Source organism: Porites lutea, chromosome 11 (assembly GCF_958299795.1).
Source record: "Porites lutea chromosome 11, jaPorLute2.1, whole genome shotgun sequence".
Classification (NCBI taxonomy): Eukaryota; Metazoa; Cnidaria; class Anthozoa; order Scleractinia; family Poritidae; genus Porites; species Porites lutea.
This window is the reverse complement of record NC_133211.1, coordinates 25195883-25217183: the sequence shown is the minus strand read 5'-3', so window position 1 is coordinate 25217183 and position 21301 is coordinate 25195883. Positions and strand designations below refer to the sequence as shown.

The 21301-nt window shown below is 39.4% G+C and overlaps 2 protein-coding genes across 2 annotated transcripts; both read right to left on the bottom strand.

The window, feature by feature from the left end:
* Positions 1-2861: 2861 nt before the first annotated feature.
* On the bottom strand, positions 2862-8821 carry LOC140951852 (uncharacterized). Its single transcript, XM_073401214.1, has 2 exons — positions 5553-8821; positions 2862-3648 (listed from the first exon to the last, which is right to left on the bottom strand). Exons 1-2 carry the CDS (start codon positions 8569-8571, stop codon positions 3581-3583), a joined length of 3087 nt encoding a protein of 1028 aa, XP_073257315.1. The 5' UTR covers positions 8572-8821; the 3' UTR covers positions 2862-3580.
* Positions 8822-11624: 2803 nt separating this feature from the next.
* Positions 11625-21095, bottom strand: LOC140951853 (enoyl-[acyl-carrier-protein] reductase, mitochondrial-like). The gene is made up of 10 exons (XM_073401215.1): positions 20947-21095; positions 18691-18788; positions 17734-17868; positions 17498-17641; positions 16642-16744; positions 16291-16393; positions 15299-15372; positions 15056-15116; positions 13849-13921; positions 11625-13021 (listed from the first exon to the last, which is right to left on the bottom strand). The coding sequence occupies exons 2-10, from the start codon at positions 18734-18736 to the stop codon at positions 12852-12854; spliced, it is 909 nt and encodes a 302-aa protein (XP_073257316.1). The 5' UTR covers positions 18737-18788; positions 20947-21095; the 3' UTR covers positions 11625-12851.
* Positions 21096-21301: the final 206 nt, after the last annotated feature.

Genomic DNA, 21301 nt, shown 5'->3' with positions numbered 1-21301 from the left:
CCTCGCTCTCCACCCCCGCTGCTAAAAACAACTTCGGTGCCGACAACTCGGGGGCAGAGGCACGCAAAAACTGGCTGCCAAAAGCCTATAAACAAATATAACAAAATTGGTAAATAAAAGTTAGGAGCGCTAATCTGCTGACCTAATCTCGTACGCCGACTTCACTCTGTCTTACGCTGGAACCAAAAAAAAAAAAACTAGATTGATTCAAATTTGCAACGTTCGTTAGTATGACCATTTTTTTTGGCTCTGCAAAACGGCCGTACATTTTCCTTTTTAAAAAATACCGTTAGTACAGTCACCCGTTAATGCGACCAAAGGCCACATTTTAAAGACGGTCTTTAAAATCCCAAACAGCAGAATCTTTTACAATTTCACCCCGTTAATACGGCCACTCGTCAGAAGTAATCGGCTCCTGCAGAAATTTAAAGCTACACTGAAAGGAAAGAAGTCGAAAAAAGGAGATGACGTCATACTTAGGAATCGAACTCGGGATCTCCCGCACAGAAAGACGCGCACTAATCCTTCCTTTTGTTTATTAAAGAGAACATAGCCTACGGGTAGCCGCACCTTTCCCCGGACAAGGTAGGCTTACTTCTTTCCTGCGAGCAAGCTCTCCCGGAAGCTCTGGCTGCTTGGCGGGAAAAGGAAGGAGCCCGCTGCTTCGAAAAAGTCGATGCGAAATGCTTATTGGCGGAGATGACATTTGTGATGACGTTATGAACCTTGGCACATGTTTTTCAATGTTTTTTCACATTAGCGCTCGTTTCAGCTTCGCACTGATTGGCGGAAATCTGACAGCTCAGTCGACAGGGAGCACAGGGACCTTTTCCCACTTTTTAGGACTTCTTTTGAGGAAAGACGTGACTTTGAGCTAATGCAGATGGACACTGACAACCTGTACTTTGTACGTTGCAGAAAAACACTTGTAGACGTGGCTCGCATCAAACTGCGCGAAGAGTTTGAAGCCTACATAAAGCAGTGGCTGGTTTGCGACAAGTGCTTCGCGTTATGCAGTGGAGAATAAAAATGTAGGAAAGGCCTAGGACCCCCTTTTACAACCCCTCGCTGCGAAGGAAAAACTATCATTTCTTTTAAGAACGAAATGTGACGTTTCAGTCAAGATTTTTTTAGACTGGCAGAGCTGTATTTTCTTTTCCTTTAGATCAAGAAAACTTTTAAAACATTTACAGACACACACGCATCCCCATACCATCTCTTTTGGATGACGCTAGTAACATCGTGACCACCGATGCCCTCTAACCGATCTTAGATGGTTCCGTCGGGAGATGTTCGGGAGTATATTCGAACTGAGCGTCCCTCTCTCACACATGACGTCACATCCGCCATGTTGGTATCCCTAAACAATAAAACGGCCGCCATGTTGGTCTTGTGGGAGTTCAACCTTTTTCTTTTCTTAAAAACTTTCTTTTGTTTATTTTTGGGACGCGCGAGTCACGGGGGGACCCCTCTGGGTTAAGCATAAAGGGCTGATGGTAAGCTCGTTCATATGATCCTGACGAAAGCAGTGGGTTATCAAAAGCTTACTCAAGATTGTCATCACCATTATTGCCATCATCAACATCACCATAATCATCAGCATCATCATCGTCAATATCATCATCATCATCATCATCACCATCATCGTCAACCTTGTCATTTTAATATCACTATCCACAATTACCATTCAAATGACCCATAGCACATTGCCATTCAAAAGCATAAGAGAAATGGAGAAAGTCTTGATGATCAATGAAACATTTTTTTTTATTGTGGATAGAACTTTGTTTGTATAAAAATAATTATCAATACAACAAAACCTAAATTCTATTAAAAAACACTTTGATCTATTTCTTAATGTAACTCAACTTGTAAGTCATTATTTTAAAAAATAATTGATAATGTTGTAACACCAATATTAACCACATAAAATCTCATAATATTTTTATCTAGAATGCAACCCGTTTTATTCATTATACATTTCTCATGCTCTACTTGCTTCTAATTTTTTAGGCTTTGCAGAATATTAATATGCAACCTTTTAGTGTATATTTTTTCCTGTCACACAATAAAATAATACTTATTTGATTGTATGTAAAGTAACTCTGAGTAAAAGATTGAAAGAAATAAAGCAAACTTAATTCCTGATACTGCGCCTCATGAAAACTATCAACCCTTTACAAGCAAATTACTTTGGTGATTATTTCCAAAAATATATATAATATAGTTTAGTATTAAATCTCAATAATGCTGACCTTTATATCTACCTTAAGTACCTTAATCAATTTTAAAAAAATAGTATCTGCAGCAAATATCATGAATCAATGATAAATTACATAATCATTCTTTAGATCATAGTCCCTACATATATCACACAACTGGAACTTTTGAATTCTTCCTAAACATTCTTTCATATGCAGTGTATTAATGTTTGTATGGCAACCACATTGCTGTTCTAAAACTATGATAAAACTTGCAGTTTTGCCATCATTCTAAAAGGATACCCTGAAACATGGTTGTCAGGCTAACGTCAACAGTGCAATGGTCATAATGTACACACAGAAAATTGAAAATTCTTTCCTATAAATCATTTAGTATAATATCAACATACAAACGAACTCTAGCTAGTTAAGTTCTTGATTCTAGAGCCTTAAACCCAATTCAATAAAATGCAACACATAACAAAAAGAAATCATTAACATAATTATTTTTTGTGAAAGGTTTGAACCCAGGAGTCATTTCAAAAGTAGGTTGAGTTTGATCGTCCGGGTGAACGTAGTCCCGAATAGGAATGTTGTTGTTGACAGTGACTGTCACTGTCAACAACAACAGTCCTATTCAGGACTACGTTCACCCGGACGATCAAACTCAACCTACTTTTGATAATTATTTTTTGTAAAAAAAAAATTGTAATTAAATTTCTCAAGGAAATACAAATTAATGATCCTTGCTTAGTATGTGCACAAATTTCATGCAGACACAACATTCACTCATGGAAGAGATTGGATGAGACATAACCTGTCTATTTCTCTCCATTTTCACATTATTTATCAAAAAAGTCAATAGAGACATTCATTTATTTTTACATTAAAATTTTGATCCAAACCTGAATGAAACAAAGACGTCTTTTGTTATCGTGAACAACTTCACCAAGGCTTACAAGTAAAAGATTCAGAGCAGATCACTTAATTCAACCATAAGCACATTAATGGGCAAAAAACTGGAACTGTCAGTCCTAGACACCTGAGGGGCAGGAGCAGGGGGAGGGGGAGGGGGAGGGTGTGGTTGACAAGCAAAGAAGTGAATTTTGTTTCACCGCAGTGTTTATCTATCAAAGAAATATTGCACAATGAGTGACCAATATTTAACCACGGATATAGCTGTTAGATTTCAACTGTCATGTAGACAGGCCCTATGTCAGGGCCCGCGCAGGGGGAGGGGCAGGGGGGACCAGGGTCAAAAGTCGCTTAGGGCCTTTTTTCATGCACCCCTTCAATTTATTATTATGGCAGACCTGTGACTATTGAAGCAAAACAATCCACACACCAACTCAAATACAAGTATGCAATATTGGCTGGTATTATAAGGATTTCTTAGACCTTCTCCTTTTTGCAGGACGAACAGGCATGTCCAGATGAGTTCCCAAACCTAGTAGAAAATAGTAATATTCAATTAAAAGAAGAAAATTAATATTACTATACATTTAAATAATAATGATCAAACATGTAATTGAGTAACAACCAACTGCAACCATCAAGAGTCTAGCAATATTGATGCTTATTGGCAAGTGTTTAACAAAATAATAGTTATTTTTAACCTCTTATATCCTTATACATTATTCTAACTACACTAATTCAAATTCTAAGAGTGCTTTATACGCCTTACAGATATTTAGAATATGAGCACAACAGAACTGTGTTTTTTCTCTAACCACACATGCAGGTTGACGGGTTTGTTCCACCAAGTTCTAGGTGTTAAAGGCAATTCATTGCATCACACTGCACATTTTGCAAACTTCAGAGCAATTTTAAGTTATTCTGTTGCAGCAATCACTTGAATGAGTATTGGTGGGATACATGCAAATCAAAACGCAACATGCTCACCCAGCTATGGCCCCTTGCCACTCTGAAAATGACTCAAAAATAGCACGAAAATTGTGATGGAGAGTGGTAATTTTGACAAGATATTATTCTTGCAAAAGGGGGGAGAGTCATTCATTCATATGGGAAAGATCAGAGGCATCCTCAAAACAACCAGTTGATTGAGTAACACCTCAGCTACCAGTGAGTAGAGGTGTAATGACTGTTTTACTTTTAGTTTTGACCTATTGCCTAAATTAAATGGAAATTAAAAATCTTCTTCCTGAATGAGGTATCCATAGCCAGTCTAGCAGTTTGAGTACTACCCCCACAATGTTTTTTAAAAAATATATCTTGAGCTGTTGATAAAATGTTATCATATTATCACACGGTTTTGAAAAGAGAATACACAACTACAGGCAAAAGTTTAGATCTATATCAAAAGAAAATAGCAAGTTTTTATGAACATATACACCACTGAGTTCAGGCAATACATGTACTTTAAATCTAAACGCAGGAGGCAACGAAAGTCAGTTTTACGCGATGTGTTTGACATTGTGATGAAACAGTGCTTAGAATATTTTGATAAAATTTCCTACACAAAATGATTTTGAATAGAACATAACATTATAAATATGCAAAACTGAAGAGTTTTTCATTACATATTCAAAGTATAATCAAAGCATAATCAAATGGGTTTTACAACTAAATTCCAGGTGATGGTCCATTGGAAAAATGTGGAAAATAATAAAACGGATTTTAAGACACCATTTTTTCTACTGTGCACTATTTTTATAAGCTGTATTTGCAAATAACAAACAGTCATCAGACATTATGTCTAACAAAATAGAAAAAAATATATTGGCCCATGTCCAATGAAGTGTTAGCTGTAATCAGATATGATGTCGGGACAAAATTTACACCAAAGACTATTAAGGTCAGTACACACTAGACAACAAGTTGCAGCAACATGTCACAGCGACTCATCGTATAAACAAATCACTTTGTGTGTACTGGAGAACTTTTGTGAAAATCGTTGTCTCTGCAACAAATTTTTGTCACCGCAACATGTTGCAAAATACAAAATCAGGCAGAATTCTGTTCCTGAGACAAAGATTTTCAGAAAAATTCTCCAGTATAAAGTGATACTTGAGGAGTGATCTGTTGCTACAAATTGTCGCCTAGTGTGTTCCGACCTTTATTTTGAAGATGAATAAAACCTGAGCATATTGAGATGTGTTGTGTCCTTGAAATAACATTGTTGCAGGGAATATATGGCAATAATTAATTAGTCTACCTCCAAACCCCATTACTATCATGCACAATTTTCATGAAAGACGTAATGCATTCTTGAATGAGTCCAAACAAATTTTTGTTTTGTCCCACCAAAAAAGCGACTAAGCTAGACAAGAGTCCTTTCATAAAAATAATTATTAATTGCATCTCTGCAGAATACAAAAAAATAATTCTGACCTGTTTTTCTCACTCCAGAGTTACTTCCAGTGTTCCCAAGACCATTTCCAATACTGCTGCCAACATTCACACATGCAATAGAACTGTCATGGATAAAGCTCAACTTTGGAGGTGATCCATAGAAATTTTGTTTCAAGCTTTCCTGTACTAATCCATCTGGGCTTTCATCATTAGTCTGTCCAAGCTGATCAAGAGATGGATTGGCCAAACTAACCCCATCTTTTCTGGGTCTAAATGAAACAGAATTGCTACCAGTCCCATTACTATCAAACTCCATCTGTTTGGAGTTATCCACTTTCACTGAGTTTTTCACTGTTTCAGTAACATTTGCCATAAAAACTTTACACGACAATGGAACTACAAAAGATGTAGGCTCTTGAGTGTTTGTATTGTTTAACTCATTTTTATCTTCAAGCTTGCTTTCAAGTCCTTTTTGCTTTGAGCTTTCAGAACAGGAATTCTCCTCGAAAAAATCACCGGTCTGCATCTTTTCTGAATTTGAATTGTTAGGAGGGTTTGCATGAGAGATTTCTGGCTTAGATAATGGCATTTCTTCTGGATTTGACTTCACTGCATTCTCACAAGCACCACCAACAAAGATTTTTGTATCTTCCTTGGCGTCCACTGTTGTTGCTGGCCTGGCTGGGTTGACTTGACTTGCATTTAAGTTCAGTGCCTTGACATTTGACAGGTTACAAGATGCTAATGCTTGCAGTCTACTCCGGTACAACAAACTGAGCTGTTGCCAGTACCTCATGGAACTGGCAAGGTCAATGAATTGCATCTGAGGGGGAGCCACAGTGTTAGTGGTGGGTTTCAAATCTGCTGTGGTTACAGTTGTTTTCTCTGCAGAAACATCAGAATCTGTTTTGGTTTCTGTTGTCTTGTTAACAGACACATCATTTTGATTCACTGGTAGAGTTTTATTTTCATTTTCGCTGCTTTCTGAACTTTTGGGGTCGCTTACTTGAGCCGCCATCGTGAGAAAAGGGTAAACAAGGCTTAGAGGATATACATAATTTAGTGGATAAGCTGCAGTAACTGCTTGCTGTCCAAGCTGGTTGTTATTGACATCTGCATTGTATAGTGCTGAGTAAATTCCATATTGACGCTGGCCTCCAACAAAATATGTTGGGGAAACCTGCTGATTGGACCATGTGGTTTGTGTGTTAGAACCCGCAATAACAAGTGGTGTTGGTATAGCTGCCGGTCTTCCTAAGGTGAGATTCTGTACCACTGCTGTACTTGTGCTTACTGGTAATGAAGACTTTGCAGTTGTTGCAACATGAGAACTGCTTGTTCGCTGAGCAGGCAACGAGGCTACTACTTGGGAATTAAATGTAGACAGTGTCGGCATTTTGTTGATCACGTTACTTTCAGACGAAGTCTTCATTCCCTTTAATGACTGATCTAACTCTGGTTGTTTGTTTGATGTGTGAAGGTTGCCAGAGGTTGCTGTACATGTGAATACTGACTTGGTAACATCAGTCCATGTTACTGCATCACTTGTCACACTTGCTCTTACAATACTTTTAGCACCTTTTTGGTGTACTTTTGAAGACAAGATGATATCGTTGCTTGATGAACTACCCTGAACAAAGTCTGCTGGTAACTTGTTAAAGAGAAAATGGGCAGAAGAAATGTCACTTTTTGGAAAGGCATTAGCGCTTGACCACAACACCTTGCGTCCACCATGATACCCAGCTATTGTGCTTGAAGTTGCTTTGATGTTACTTGCCTGTGAATCATTTTCTTCTGAAGCAGGGAGCTGGTTTGAGGAACTCTGAATTCTGTCTTCAGCAGTTAGAGGCTTTTCAATACTGGTACCCCTAGATTGAAGGCCGAGTGTCTGATCACCTACTCTTGAGGCTGGTGTTTTTAATGATGCACTAACAGTTGATGTAGTAGCTGTTAGACGTGTGAGGGAATTGCAACGTATGCTCTTAAGATGTTCACGATAACTTCCAGTAATTACTGATCTCCTGTTGTTACTGGTATCTAAAGCTCTCGACTGTTTCCTTTGATGCATTCCACTTGAGCTGGATTTAGCAATGGCAGGAGTGGATGTCGATGAATGTGTTTCTAAGCTTACCACAGAAGTGCAAACAGTCGACTCCTTAATTTTACGAGTCTTGGCAAGTTCTTTCAGTATGTCAGCAGCACTGTATTTGCTTCTGTCAACAAAACAGTCATAAATCAGCTGATCATGATGAAGATCAAAATTCTCCTCAGAGCTCGTACTGCTGGTATCTGAGCTTGGGCTGGCGCTGTAAGTTCTCTGACTAGCAGGAGAGGACACGGCTCCATGAGATACAAGGCTTTCAACACTGGTTTTTCTCGATAGAACCGAAGCTGGACTACCTGACGGTTTTTGCAACGTTTTCTGCATAGTTGATCCAGAGTTTATTAAGCCCTCCTCCGGGGCAAGGCCGCTATTGTCTTGTGAATTGTTCTTGAGCTTACTCAGATGTGATGACAAATCGGCGGAACTCGAATGCGCACTCAATGAACTTGCGATTGACGAGGTTGTGGAATGTGATACGTGGCGAAATTGATTACAACTCTTGGGAGGATTGCTCAATGTTTTGCTTGAGTCTTTGAATAAATTATTTTCTGCAACATCTCCATCTGACCGGACAACTCTCTTTCTCTTCGCCATGTCATTTCCAAAGCTCAAATCTTGCATGGTTTGCAGCCCATGAGCAATCGACGCTTGCGAGTTGAAATCATTTGGCATGTGATGAATTGTCGCTACATTCCTACGAGAAGATACCTTCTTTACTCGTCCTCTGCTCGCGTTTCCCCGTAGTTTCGCTGCAGCTAGTTCCGTTTTCTTTATTCTTTGCTTCCCTAGTTTTATTCCTAGTACAATGCTCTCGCCTTCATTGATCTGCACAGCTAGCACCCCGAGGTCCAACAAGCGCCGATCTCTGCTAACTGCCATCGTGCGAAGCTTGCTAGCCGCTTTCCTGGGGATTGGAAATGTAACCGTAAGTGGGGCATCTCTTTTGCTTCCCATCCTCCGCAGTGCATGAAAAAATCTTTTCTTTAAGAGCCACAATCAGTTATTCGCTTTTGTCGATATCCACAGGGATGAAAAGACTAATCCCTCCTTCGCTGCACAATAACGGATGAGCAATGAAACAAAACACCCCTTCATTGAATTCCTACGCCCGGCCGGCCGTCTCGCGGGACAGCCGCTGTGATTTGCACCTCCTGAGGGACGGTCTACTTTTCTATGATACCGAAAAAAATTGAGTGTCCGGAAACCCAGCGCATCGAGCTGAGACCAAAAACTGAAAAAACCAATCATGCATATAAAATTCTTGTTTTTGGATGTCACCCAGACATTACAATTACAATAAACAATATTTATTCGCATAATGAGGCCATTTACTGATTACCATAATTTGTCAGCAGGGCACCATGGAGGGTGCAATGTGGAAACCAAGTGGGGAGGGCCAGGTCAGAGTCGAAGTCTAGTCTAAGTTTTTCAAGGCGTGAATGGGATAGTTTTTTTTGTTTGTTTGTTTTTTAAACAAACAACAGGGTCTATTTGAATGCTAGCAAAGTGAAATACAAAATAGGCTGGTTTATTTCAGGGAAAGACATCAAAGGAATATTCCCACGGCGGCAGTTTTGACACTGAAATTTCCAGACGGGAGCGGCCCGAAACAGAGTGCGTTTTATGTCTGATGGAATCCACAGTAAATTCGGTATACTCACGAAATTAGAAAAAAAACGAGTTTTTTTCCCCATAAAATGACGTGTGAATAAGAAACCCATGCATGATGTAACAATGTATGTAACCAGTTGTGAAAGTAGGCGAACTCGCGAGATTGGACGGAAAATTTTTTTCAAAAAATAGACACCACAGAGCTTCATTTTCCGTTTTTTCACCAGAAAAGTTAACACGGTTTATAGTTGTCATTTAAGGAGGTTATTACTTACCTTGCGTTTGTGTTTTGTCATTTACTGTCTCTTCGCCTCTAGAGCCATTTGTAAGCCGTTTTATCAACGTTTATTTAAAGATTTTGCGGTTGTACTACTAACAGTGAGAAAAATCTTAAACGTCAATAAAACGGCTTCCAAATGGCTCTAGAGGCGAAGAGACAGTAAATAACAAAACACAAACGCAAGGTAAGTCATTTTTATTTCTATTGTCGTCCAAAATTGGAATTTAGGGCGTATCTTGTTTGTTTTCATATATTCTCTTTTAAATTCAAAGTCCAACGAACTCCCACAGAGTTTGGGCTGCCTGTGCTGGAACCCGTGCACCACGTTTTCCCGCCAAACCGCCAAAATGACGATGGTTCACTGTAATGCGCACGCTCGTAAATTAAAAGTTTCTAATACGTCATAGAAGCCTATGACCCTCCTGTGCCTGCCGGGTAGGCGTTTGAAAGGTGAGGGAGAGGTAGTACAGCTGGTTCGAGAAAGGTTGTCGGAAAACTGCACGCGACAATCCCGAAAGGTATTTGGGTGGTTTTGTGTTCACTTTCCTTCAAAGAAATTTGAAAGAACGTTTGCGATAGCCTGACTTGGAGTCGTTTTCTTCTCTCAGCGGTGGAGGGAGTAGGAGTAGGCCTTGGCGGATTGTGCTAGCATAATTTTTGGCAAAATTGGAGCAAAAAAGCATAATTTTTTAAACGAGCACTGCCACGGCATAATTAGCAAATTTCAGCACTTTTTGGAGCATAAATTCATAAAAGTTAGTAAATATGGTGTATTTTCTACAGAAATAAATTAAATCAGCCGCAGTGAAGTAGTTTCTATTGGTGCAGCCTTTCTCTGCTGCAGCTGAGCGAGCCTTCTCCCTACTCTAAGCGGCATTTAGCGATCAGCAGGACAGCGCTCTGGCAGACTATCTCCAGGCCAGCGTAATGCTGCAGTACATTAAGCGCTGATGTTGACTTGTGTATACTATTCTTATCCATGTTTATTCAAGCAATTATTGGTGCTGAAAGAACTCAGAGCTGTCAAGACAAGTTGATTTACTTTGTGGCTTGATACTTCCAACGTTATAGTTTCCTATAAGGGGTGGCGAATGGTAAAATCCGAGACTCGCCGAGACGCCGAGATCCTAGTTAGAAATCCGAGCCCGAGACTCTTTGGTGAAAAGTTTCGAGACTCAAAAAAAGTAAAAGCAAACCATGAAAAAACGAGACTTGGAGACTTATCAAAAACGCTTCCGAAATTTCGAGATCCTGCCAAAATTTTCCGAGACCCACGTTTTTCGAGGTACCATTCGCCACCCTTCCTATAGTTTGAGTTAGTTTAAATCAAGACAGTACTATATCCTTTTGGTTCAGTCAGTATATACAAGTGTGATCGTTAAGTCGTTGAAGGCATTTTACAAACGATTCAGAGATGCGAGCAGCTAATTTGGACAGCTGAGGGCCGAGACAAACTGCCATAAAACACAAATAAATTTACAACAACAGTTTATTTGAAAAACATTATAATTTGGTGTCGTTATTCCGCGCCTATATGTACAGAATCTACGTCATTTTGTGAGCATAATTTCGGAAACCAGAAGCATGATTTGGGAATTCTGGCATAATTTTGCCATAATTTGGCAAAATTTCGAGCACTGCTAGTAGCATAATATGCCACTTTTAGGAGCACAATCCGACAAGGCCTAGGAGGGAGTAATGACGACTCCAAGGAATCGGATGAAATTCAGGCCACGTTTGCGAATGCTAAAGGAAATCAACAAAAGTATGTTCGACAGCTACAGTGTCAGGAACCGTGTATTGATCATACCCCATATTACCTTCGGGATTGTCGCGTGCACATTGACAACCTTTCTCGAAATAGCTGAATACCCACCACATTAAGGAAATTCCGAGCGCGAGAAGCCCCTTTTTCCTCGCGCGTGGTCTCGCACCCAAATTCCATTCCTCTCCGCTTTCGAACGCCTGCCACGCAGGCTACACTCTTCTACCGGTATTGAATTGCTATTTTGGAAAAGGTAATGAAAAAGAAATGGTCACTCTAACAGTGGTCCCGAATGATGTTTTGCCCGTATGCCCAGCTGAAGTGTCAATAAATTTAGCTGAGTCACGCACATTGTTTATTTCCAATTTTATTTAATAAAATGTATCTATTTAGATTTATTTATCATGTTTATCTATTTACATAATTTTCACCATTTCCTCCAGCTGCGCTGAGCCTGAAAAGACAGCCGACATTTCGCTTCTTATTACTGAAAATTTGCTGCAACGAATCAGAAACCCTACCCAGATCTGGGTAGTGACGCGTTATCAGCACAGGATTTCGGCACTAGGAACACGGACGGGATGCTGTCGATGAGTGAGAAGTGCGAGTTGGGGGTGATGGAAACGAGCACAGAGCGCCAGCGGGGAGAAACGGTTTCCTTAATTATTTTACAACTAAAATATCCCTAAAATAAGCCATCGCGAGTACATGTTTACATAAGTTTGGTTAAATTCGCAAAATGCATTTTAAAAGCTTACCTACGACCGTTCACACACGGCAATCTAACACAAACATTCGTGCGTCGTGTGGATGTTGTCTAACTGCTGCGTTCACACTCGGCGTCCGCGCACGGTGCCTTAATACGGTACTCGCTGGATACTAATGTGAATACAACCAACCTTTTTGAATACCGGTTTCCGTAGCATGAAGCATCATACCCACGAGTATTGCTAGGAATGCAGTTTCAACTATCACTAAACTATGCTTTCATTTATGCAAAAGGTTTTTTTCGAGTTTGCGGCTCGAGCAGACGGCTAAAATTCATTCTATAAATGTTTAAAAAAAATTTTGTTCTTAGTTAATTCGAAAGAACCTTCGGGCAAGCATGATAACAATACTCCCTTTTTCAAAAAAAGGACTTGAATAGGAGACATCACTGTTTACAAACATTGTTTTAGTTATTCAAATTTATAACGAGTAGAACAAAACAATCTTTTGTTACAAGAACCAATGCGCTTCTGGTTGGCACATTAATATCAATAGGTGACGTCAGCGTGAGTATCGCTATATATTATCTCTACGCCTGAAAGTGTGTCTTGCGATACTCTTGATGAAGACGCAGTATTGCTTAAGTTATATATGTATGTCTCCATTACTTTAATTTACGGACTGTTTTAATCAGTTGCTTAACAATTGCACTCAGTAACGTGCAACTGGGGCTATGCGCGGGAACAAGTACGCATGTAGCGTTATGTAGCGCCACACAGCAATTTTTTTCGCGGGAAAACGCGTCCACTGCAGAACGGGCCGTACTCGGCAAAGGCGATTGATAATCGTCCAATACCTTTAAGCTAAGGTTTAATCATCATTTAGAATTAACAGTTGCTTGGTCTTTGAGTATGACTTCATTGCATCAGATATGGCCGTCTTGAAGTTCTCAAATGAATGTTTTGCACAAGGTGGAGCCTTAAGCTTACCCTCAAGTACCATATTACATACTTCCTCTAGCATGGCAAGCCTTGTAACGTCTAACGAAAAACAAAGTCATCAAGGCTGAGTCGGCAAAGCAAACACAATGATTTCGACAGTTTAACATAAACTAAGCTCATTAGCTGGTTGCTATATTTACTGAGACTTAGTAAACATATAAATTCTCTCATACTGTCGCGAAACTTTAACTAATGTTTGAACAAATGTCGTATGTATTTCATGGAAGAACAACCTACGTCTGTTTCGCCTAAAGTTCTAGGAAAATATTCTCCAAATGTAAACTGCGCTTCTAACATCAGCTGTAACATGAGTGTAACCGGATAGATTCACTCCAGAATAAACACGCCACTATTTGAAAAGGAAGGATATTAAATTGCTAAAAAAAAAGATACAGAGATTATATTTTGTGTGACAAGGTTGATTCCTTCGTAGCGCTACATTTTACAATAAACTTTTCCTATGACAATACTCTCGCTGTCACAAAAATTAGGCTGCGTGGCAGGCGTTAAAAGGGGAAGGGGGAATTTGGGCGCGTGAGGGACAAAGGAAAGGAAAGTTTTCACCTTGATAAACTCGTGAGATAGGGGAATCCAAGACAGTCTTGGATTCTGGATTACACGCCGTGGCTTCCGGATTCCAGCTACTTGATTGTAGAACTTGGATTTTGGATTCCAATCCTTAGTAGGATTCCGGATTCCTTGAGTTGCATTCTGGATTCCAAAGCCCTGGATTCTGGATTCCACAAGCAAAATTTTCTGGATTCTGGATTCCAAAAGCAAAAATTTCACGGAATTCCGGAATCCTTATTCCCTTGCGTGTGGCGAAGAATGGTTCAAGTTTTGAAGAAAGAATCAAAATGAGGTACCTTTCTGATGTTCTTTGCTCCACTTGCTCATCCAGAATCCTCTGACCTTCACATCACTGAATATTAAGGAACCCTTAAGAGGAAATAAAAATAGCAACGAAGATTCGACCAACGTTGAGGGCAACACGGAATACTAAAGCACCAAGCGAAAAAGAGAAGTAACACTGAACTCCATTGCAAAATGAACCATGAGTGCCCAAAACATCCAGGAGTTTTCATTAATAGAGATTAACACTCCCAAACTCATGACTGGCAAAATATCCCACCTAAGAGCCTTCACGCAGCTGGGAGGACAGAAGCATGTCATGCTAACAAAACACGAGGAAAGGGTGGGGGTAGGAAGGGAGGAAACAGCCTTTTCATCTAGTGCTTAGTATTAGGTATTTTTAAGTTAAACAACCAAATGCAGGAGCTTGACATAACATTAGCAGGAACATATTCTATTGTTCACTAATAATATTATTAGGAGCACAGACCCGACCGCCTTAATCGAGGATGGCTGTAGAAATTGTATGCTTTGTAATGTTACCAAGCAAAATTTATCCTGTTAGAATATACATACATTTTTACCTGTTAATAGGTGTTATATTTTTATTTTTCCTACCTTTTACTATTTGCATTACTATTTTAACATTATTTTAACACTATTTAAATAATTATTATATGATTTTTATCTTTTATTGCATCACCAATTAGTCACTATGCACTAGAGATTCGTCACACGTCGATTAAGTTCACGACTTCACTACTACTACTGCTGCATTTGCAACAGCTCACGTTATGGTCAGGTATGTCTTATCTGTTATGTGTGTGTCCTCTCAGACAATGACTATCTTGAAAATACTAATGCAAATTTGTTGAGGACATTGATTCATTTGGCCTGGACGCTGGGCTAGTAAATGTTATTCCCACACCCTCACTCCCCCATTTCTGAGAGCCTATTGCTTATAAGCAGGGTGGATTCCCTTGGGCTTCCTAGCCATTAGCTTTTAATATTTAGAACTTCTTCTTACTTTGTATCAGTATATGGCTCACCCCCTACCCCACCCCTCACTGTTTTTCCTGCTCACATCTCTTCGCGCCAACCCTGCGTTCTAAACCAGCCTGGAACAGGCTAAGTGGTTTAAGGCCGCTTGTTCAGACTGCCTCAGGTCTCAGGGGCTAAAAGTATAGGGGTCTAATCTGGGTTTATCAATGGTTCACATACCGTAGGTACAGTAACAGGCTGCCTGGACATTCCTCCATAAGTTACCATCGTTCCTTTTGTTCTGGAAGTAAAACACTTTTCATGAGATGTTACTGCCATTGTTTCTGGCCAAAGGAGTGTTGTTGCACAGATTCCATGCATACAAACTCTGAAAGCAAAGTGTCTGCCACTCTTCTTACTACTGACAATACAAAACTTCAAGGAAAGACTCTAAGTTAAACACTCCCTTTACATTTTTCTTACCCCAAATAGCGAAAAAGGACCAAAGAGCTCTTTCCTCCAACACAATTCAGAGCAAGTTTAGGAGGCTTCATGTTCTAAAAATAAATTCAGAAGTATTTATCTCTTGTATTTAAGTACAAGTTTAGGACACTGTAAATTAGATGCTCAGCAACTCACAAAATTAAAAAAACAGTAAATGTTTCTGTGATTTATAACAGGCTGCAGTTATACTTAAAAATCAACATGGGGATAAAAAAAGTAAGGTAAAGGCATATATGAGTCAAAGTACATGTATTGCTACTCCCTCCATGGACAGGATGCTAGTCCATCGCAGGGTTACCCCCCAGCAGTATGTTGCCAGGACTCATTTATACACCTGGGCAACGAGAGACAAAGTGGAGTAAAGTTCCTTGTCTAAGGAAACAACGCGACGGGCGACGCTTGAACCCCGAACCTCCAGATCTGGAGCTAGAGGTGTAAACCACTCAGACACATATGCCCAAGAGATGATAGTCTTTTAACACGACAGAAATTCTCAGCTTCATACTAATCCGTTTCCAGATATCTATTGGTAAAACTTAGTAAAAGAGCTTATAACCAAGGTTTCTCACCAAAAACTGCATACAGTGATCACACTTATGTTCAATTTTATTTGATCCCTCAATCACACTTTTAAACTATGTGAATCCCTTTATTTCTGTTGCCAATGGTACACACTACTAAAAACTTTTATCTTTACATGAACCATACACGTACAAATACCTTCTACCGTGAGGTGTAATATTATTATCGTTGGTTCTTAAAGTCACAAGATTCTGAAAAGTGTTGGAGAGTGAGGAACAGTCACTTACAATCAATGATTCTGGCTTGAATTAAGATGTTAGAGAGGGCTGATCTATTAATGCAATGAATGTGGGAAAACGTTTTAGCTTCTCTTCCAAGTACAGTGTTCCAAGCTGTGACAATTTTGGTTGCCATGGAAAGAAGAGTCGAGTTGAAAAGACGAAACTGACCTTCATTGTTTTCTTCACTTCAGAGCTTTTCAGTTCCTCTTCAGTAACAACATAATTTGCTCCTAGCCCCACAAGCTGACTTTTAAGGTCTTCAAAATCTGGTCTAATATAACAAACAGTTAAAATATCATTACTTTTTTCCCAATGCATGCAAACCAGATAAGTTAAAAACTATTTTTAAATAATTGTCCTTGCTGAACTCCAAACATATCTCACAAAATCATTGTTTAACTGTCAAGACAATTAAAAAAGAATAGTCATCAATTTACAAGGGACAAGTTAATTCTTATTACTGCAGGAACTTAACTTTCTCTAAAGGGTTTACTGGTACACACAATTTAAGTAATTTACCTGTCACGAACAATATTGACAGTGGTTAAACCCCAGGCTGCAGCGAGTTGGATTACTGCCTGTCCCACACCACTGTTTGCTCCATTTTGAATGACAGCATCACCTTGACAATAATATTTAACAGACATATCATCTAACTACCATGAAAACCTATTAAAATTAAACCATAAACAATTAAGTATTGAATTTAGCTTCTCACAAACAATAACAACTCTACTGTGATGAGGAGGATAATGAAGATGACTGAGGGGAGGGTGATAATCAACTCTTCATTGAATTTGGAAGTTTACATGTACTAAAATTAATTATTAGTTATCCAGTGATTAAAAAGTCTAACTACTTGTCACGTTTATAGATTTGAAACAGAGTGACTACAGTAGTGACAATAGTGCCGTAGTGTTGCTGTATTTAAATGATACCAAAATAATACCAAGTTGATCAAGTTTGCACAAGTTGTCCTTTTATGTAATGTTGATTGTGACTTTATCTGAAAGTTAGAATAAAGTGTGTCGCACTTAAACTTATTGAGTGAAGAATCCAGTTGTCATAAAAGTACATCTTTGTATAAACAGTGTTGAGGAGGCAAGTAAGGAAACAATTAAGGGTTCTTCAAGGTTATTAACTGCATGTTCCCAAGTCCTTGGTACAACAAGTTATTTTGACAAAAATAGAAAGTAGTGACAGCACCAGATCCACAGGCCCTCTGAAGCTCGGCAATAACTAGAAAAGTTGCTTCTCTAGTTATTGCCGAGCTTCACAGATGTCAAATAAAAAAATCAGGGCCTGTCAGGTCAGACAAAATTCTTGCCTTTTTAAATTATTGTAGCTATCTTAGCCAATATATTTTTATAACTACCTGGCTCCAGCTCTTCAAAGTCCTTCAGCATCCTAAAAGCTGTACAAGGGTTTACACTAACTGTTGCTGCAGCATCAACAGGGAGACCAGCTGGAATTTTCAAAACTTGGTCTTCTGTAACCACAAGGTGTCTTCTCCAAGACCCTAGACATACGTTGTAAACAAGACCATGATTTAAGTCCAAATACTCTCTATAGAATTAATGTAAACATTACATACACTAAACCATTTAATACCTAAGCTCAGATCAGCCCTTAGTACCACTTGGTCACCTGACCTGAGACTTTTCACCTCACTTCCAACTTCTGTGACTTCTCCAACACCTTCATTACCACCTACAGCCGGTAAAGGCGGCTTGATCCCATAAGTACCTGTTACAAAATGCACCAAATAATTGATTATAGAACCTACAAAACGCCGGACAAAACTGAAAGAAGAGTTGTTCTATTGATGGAAAGTGTCCAAATTTCTCCTTGCAGCTTTATTTGCGAACGCAAGGAGAGATGATGTTAGCAAATTTCAGGTTGAAAATACGGCCATTTTGAGACTTCTACCACGAAAACTGATATTCTTACATTTCTTGAAAATAAAAGGGTTTTTGCGAGAACAACTTACATCAGATTACTTATCTACCTAAAAACTATTTATGGACAAAAAATTAAGGAAACCAATTTTTCAACTCTTACCACTCGATGGTCAATATTTCCTGACCGTCACTCTTAAAATATAAAGCGTTATGGGCTATAGGCCAGTAAGCTCAAAAAGAGGGACTGGTAACAGCCTTTAAGCAGGGGCAATAATAATAGGCTATGCAGCACCATCATAATAACACTACGCACAACCAAGTGTCACATACTCACAGGGGGCTTTCAATATCATTGTGTGGGTGTGTTTTCTTTTGGCAGTCATCTTGAATATGGCAGTCAGCTAGTGTGAGTTCTGGGACTGAGAAATCTTCAAAAACCTTTTGGGAAGCAATCAGATATTCCGTGGATTTTTGAAATATCTGAATGTCCCAGGCCCTCTAAATTTCTTGGTCCAAGAACTTGCACCAGCTGACTGCAAAAGAAAACAAACCCACACAATGATAAGGGAAGTATTGTTTTTTCATTGATTATAGTCTAATCAAATGTGAGAGCCCCGTGTGCATACATTGTTACATACCAAGACAAAGCTTGAATTATTATTCTAACCTTGAATCTGATTGATATCAGCAGGGTTTATTGGAGCTGCCAGCATGTGTAACAACACAGACCTGTCACCAAAGTTATTTGCTTCAACTTTCCTTACACTAATAATAAGAAAATACAAAGTGATTACATCTTTTCACAGGTGTGATACTACAGTGAAACAGGTCTCCTAATAGGGAGCTTTCATTATGACCACAATGACAGTGGTGAAAACGTCTTTTTTAGTGAATTTTATACCTGCCAACATTTTTTAATTTATAGCTGTGGCACTTTTATCCTGAGAGTGCCAGCATTTTTCGTAGGGGTCCGATTGTATCTGAAGATATCCAAAGATGTTCCAAAGAGTTCTGTCTAACATGAACATGGGAACACAAGGGAACAGTGACTTTCCTTAGTACGAAAATAAGAGAATTCAGAGAAAGCCGATCATGTTTTTGTGACTCTCATTTTAGACTAGTCTTTCTCAAAGCCTGTTTCCAGTTTCTGCTGGTTAGGTGGTCAGTAGGGAAATGAACTTTTCTGGCCTGAAGCACGCTATTTTTGACCCACCACTTTTCTCGCTGGCAGTGTGACGGGGGTGTGTCATTAGGGATATCCAATCAGGAAACCCCTTATCTTGTGGCGTCAGTTCTCAGGAAACTTAATCCAGGCAAATCCTTTGATTGGCATGTGCTTGACTTTGAAGTGCAGGAAATAAACTTACACAAAGTGACAAATGCTGGTAAAAAAAAGGAAAGTTGGCTTCAAAGAATTGAAATTAGAGAGAATCAAAAGGCAGTGGTAGAAGGGTACATTAATGGTCGAGATTTCTTGATGGTTGCACCGACAGGCTCAGGGAAAAGCCTTTAAATATTTCACATCGCGCCATTCAAAAACATACATAGATAGCAGAAACGACCTGCCATGATAATGTTTGGGTGGACTTTTCAGTTGATTTCACTATGGGAAAAGGTTGAGCAGTGATGCTGGTTTTGTTGAATATGAGGGCTTTTTGCTTGCTGGGAAATTGATTGCTAGAGTCTTTAGTTTGCCGTTTGACTGATTTGATGGAGCCAAAGTTCACGGTTTATTTCACAGTAGGTATTTTGAGAATGGACCTTGAAAGCCAGGGTACACTAAGCTGCCAGCCCCTTTTTCAAGGAGGCAAATAATATTGCTCCCTTGTTCAAAGACCTTTTCCACCATGTTTTCATTACTTCTGGCAGAGTTTTCACAACTAGTTTCTGTCCAACAGCTTCTTTGCCCAGCTTTGAGCTGACAAGGATTTCCAAAGTTCACTGACACGTGCTGGTGACTTAGCCTGGTCCAGAGAAAGCCTTCCGGGCAAACTTGAATTTCAAAGACTTTCTACAGTCACATAATATGCAAGTTAGTTCTTTCGATTTTGGAGGAATACCGACCTGGGAAACGACATTCTTTGAGTTCAGTTCATCTACATTCATCTCGGTGTTCAGACCATCCAGTCATATGAGAACAGATTAGTTAAGGGGGCTGTAAAACAGCCTGTCAAACTGACGACACAAACAATTATTTTGCACAAACATTATGCAAATTAAATTCAATCTTTTCCGCAGACAGAACAAGTCAACTTGCGACGCTGGTCTTGTGACTTCATCACCCGCTTTCCTTTGCTTCATGAGCATCCCTTTGCACCTTCGGCGCTCACTCACCGAGTCGACTTGTGGCAAGTCTAGACGCATTGGTTCCAGTTTCTTTAAATAATTAATATATTTTTCAAAATGAGTCAGTTAATGCTGTCATACCTCAAACTTTTCTACTAGGCATAATAAATTGGAATACAGGTGTGAGCAGGCGTGAGAACGAAGTTTTCGATCAAGGCGTGACACTTGGCATGTACAGAATTCTTTTTCCATGTCGTCCAATTTGTTAAATCTTGGTGAATTTTTCTGGAGTTGAATTTTGAAGAACTGTGTCTCAGTTTCAAAATCAGATTTAGAAAATGGTTGCTTTGTGCTCGCGTCCTCGAAAAAACATAGAATGAGGCAGCCTCATGTCGTGGTTGTGCAATGATGGCAGAGAAATATACAAAAAAGCGTACGGCACGTGCAAAGTTATTGTTTAGCTAATCTACTGCTTTTTTGCCATTCCCACTGCCTATGTTTTGCAAATAGTTTACATTATGAATAGAGTCGACATATGTATGCATAACAAATTTATGTATGGGGCTGTGCGGAAATCTGCCCTGAATCTTTTTAATAGTGTGTGCGTAGTTACATTGTGTAAAACCTCACCTCTCACCTTAAGACATTCTTCGGATCACCATGCTCGGAATAAACTAAAGACTCAGATTTGGTTTTGAAAAACCTAGATAAGCACCCCAGACAAGCGACTTTTCTTGCAAATTCAGGTCGTTTAAACCTGCAATTCAGTAACGCTCTTGACGCCGCCATCTTAATATCATCTTAGTTCCCAATCCCTCACCCACTATCCCCGTGTTCCCTTGTTCTGAAGTTCCCCTGCATCAACCAAGCATGAACCTCCCTCGATCCCCGCCCGCCAATGAGGATGGTTTTAATAAGCCAACACTACCACGTTTTGTCTGTTAATCGTTCAAGCTTTCATACACACTTAGCTCGCTTAACTACAGAATACA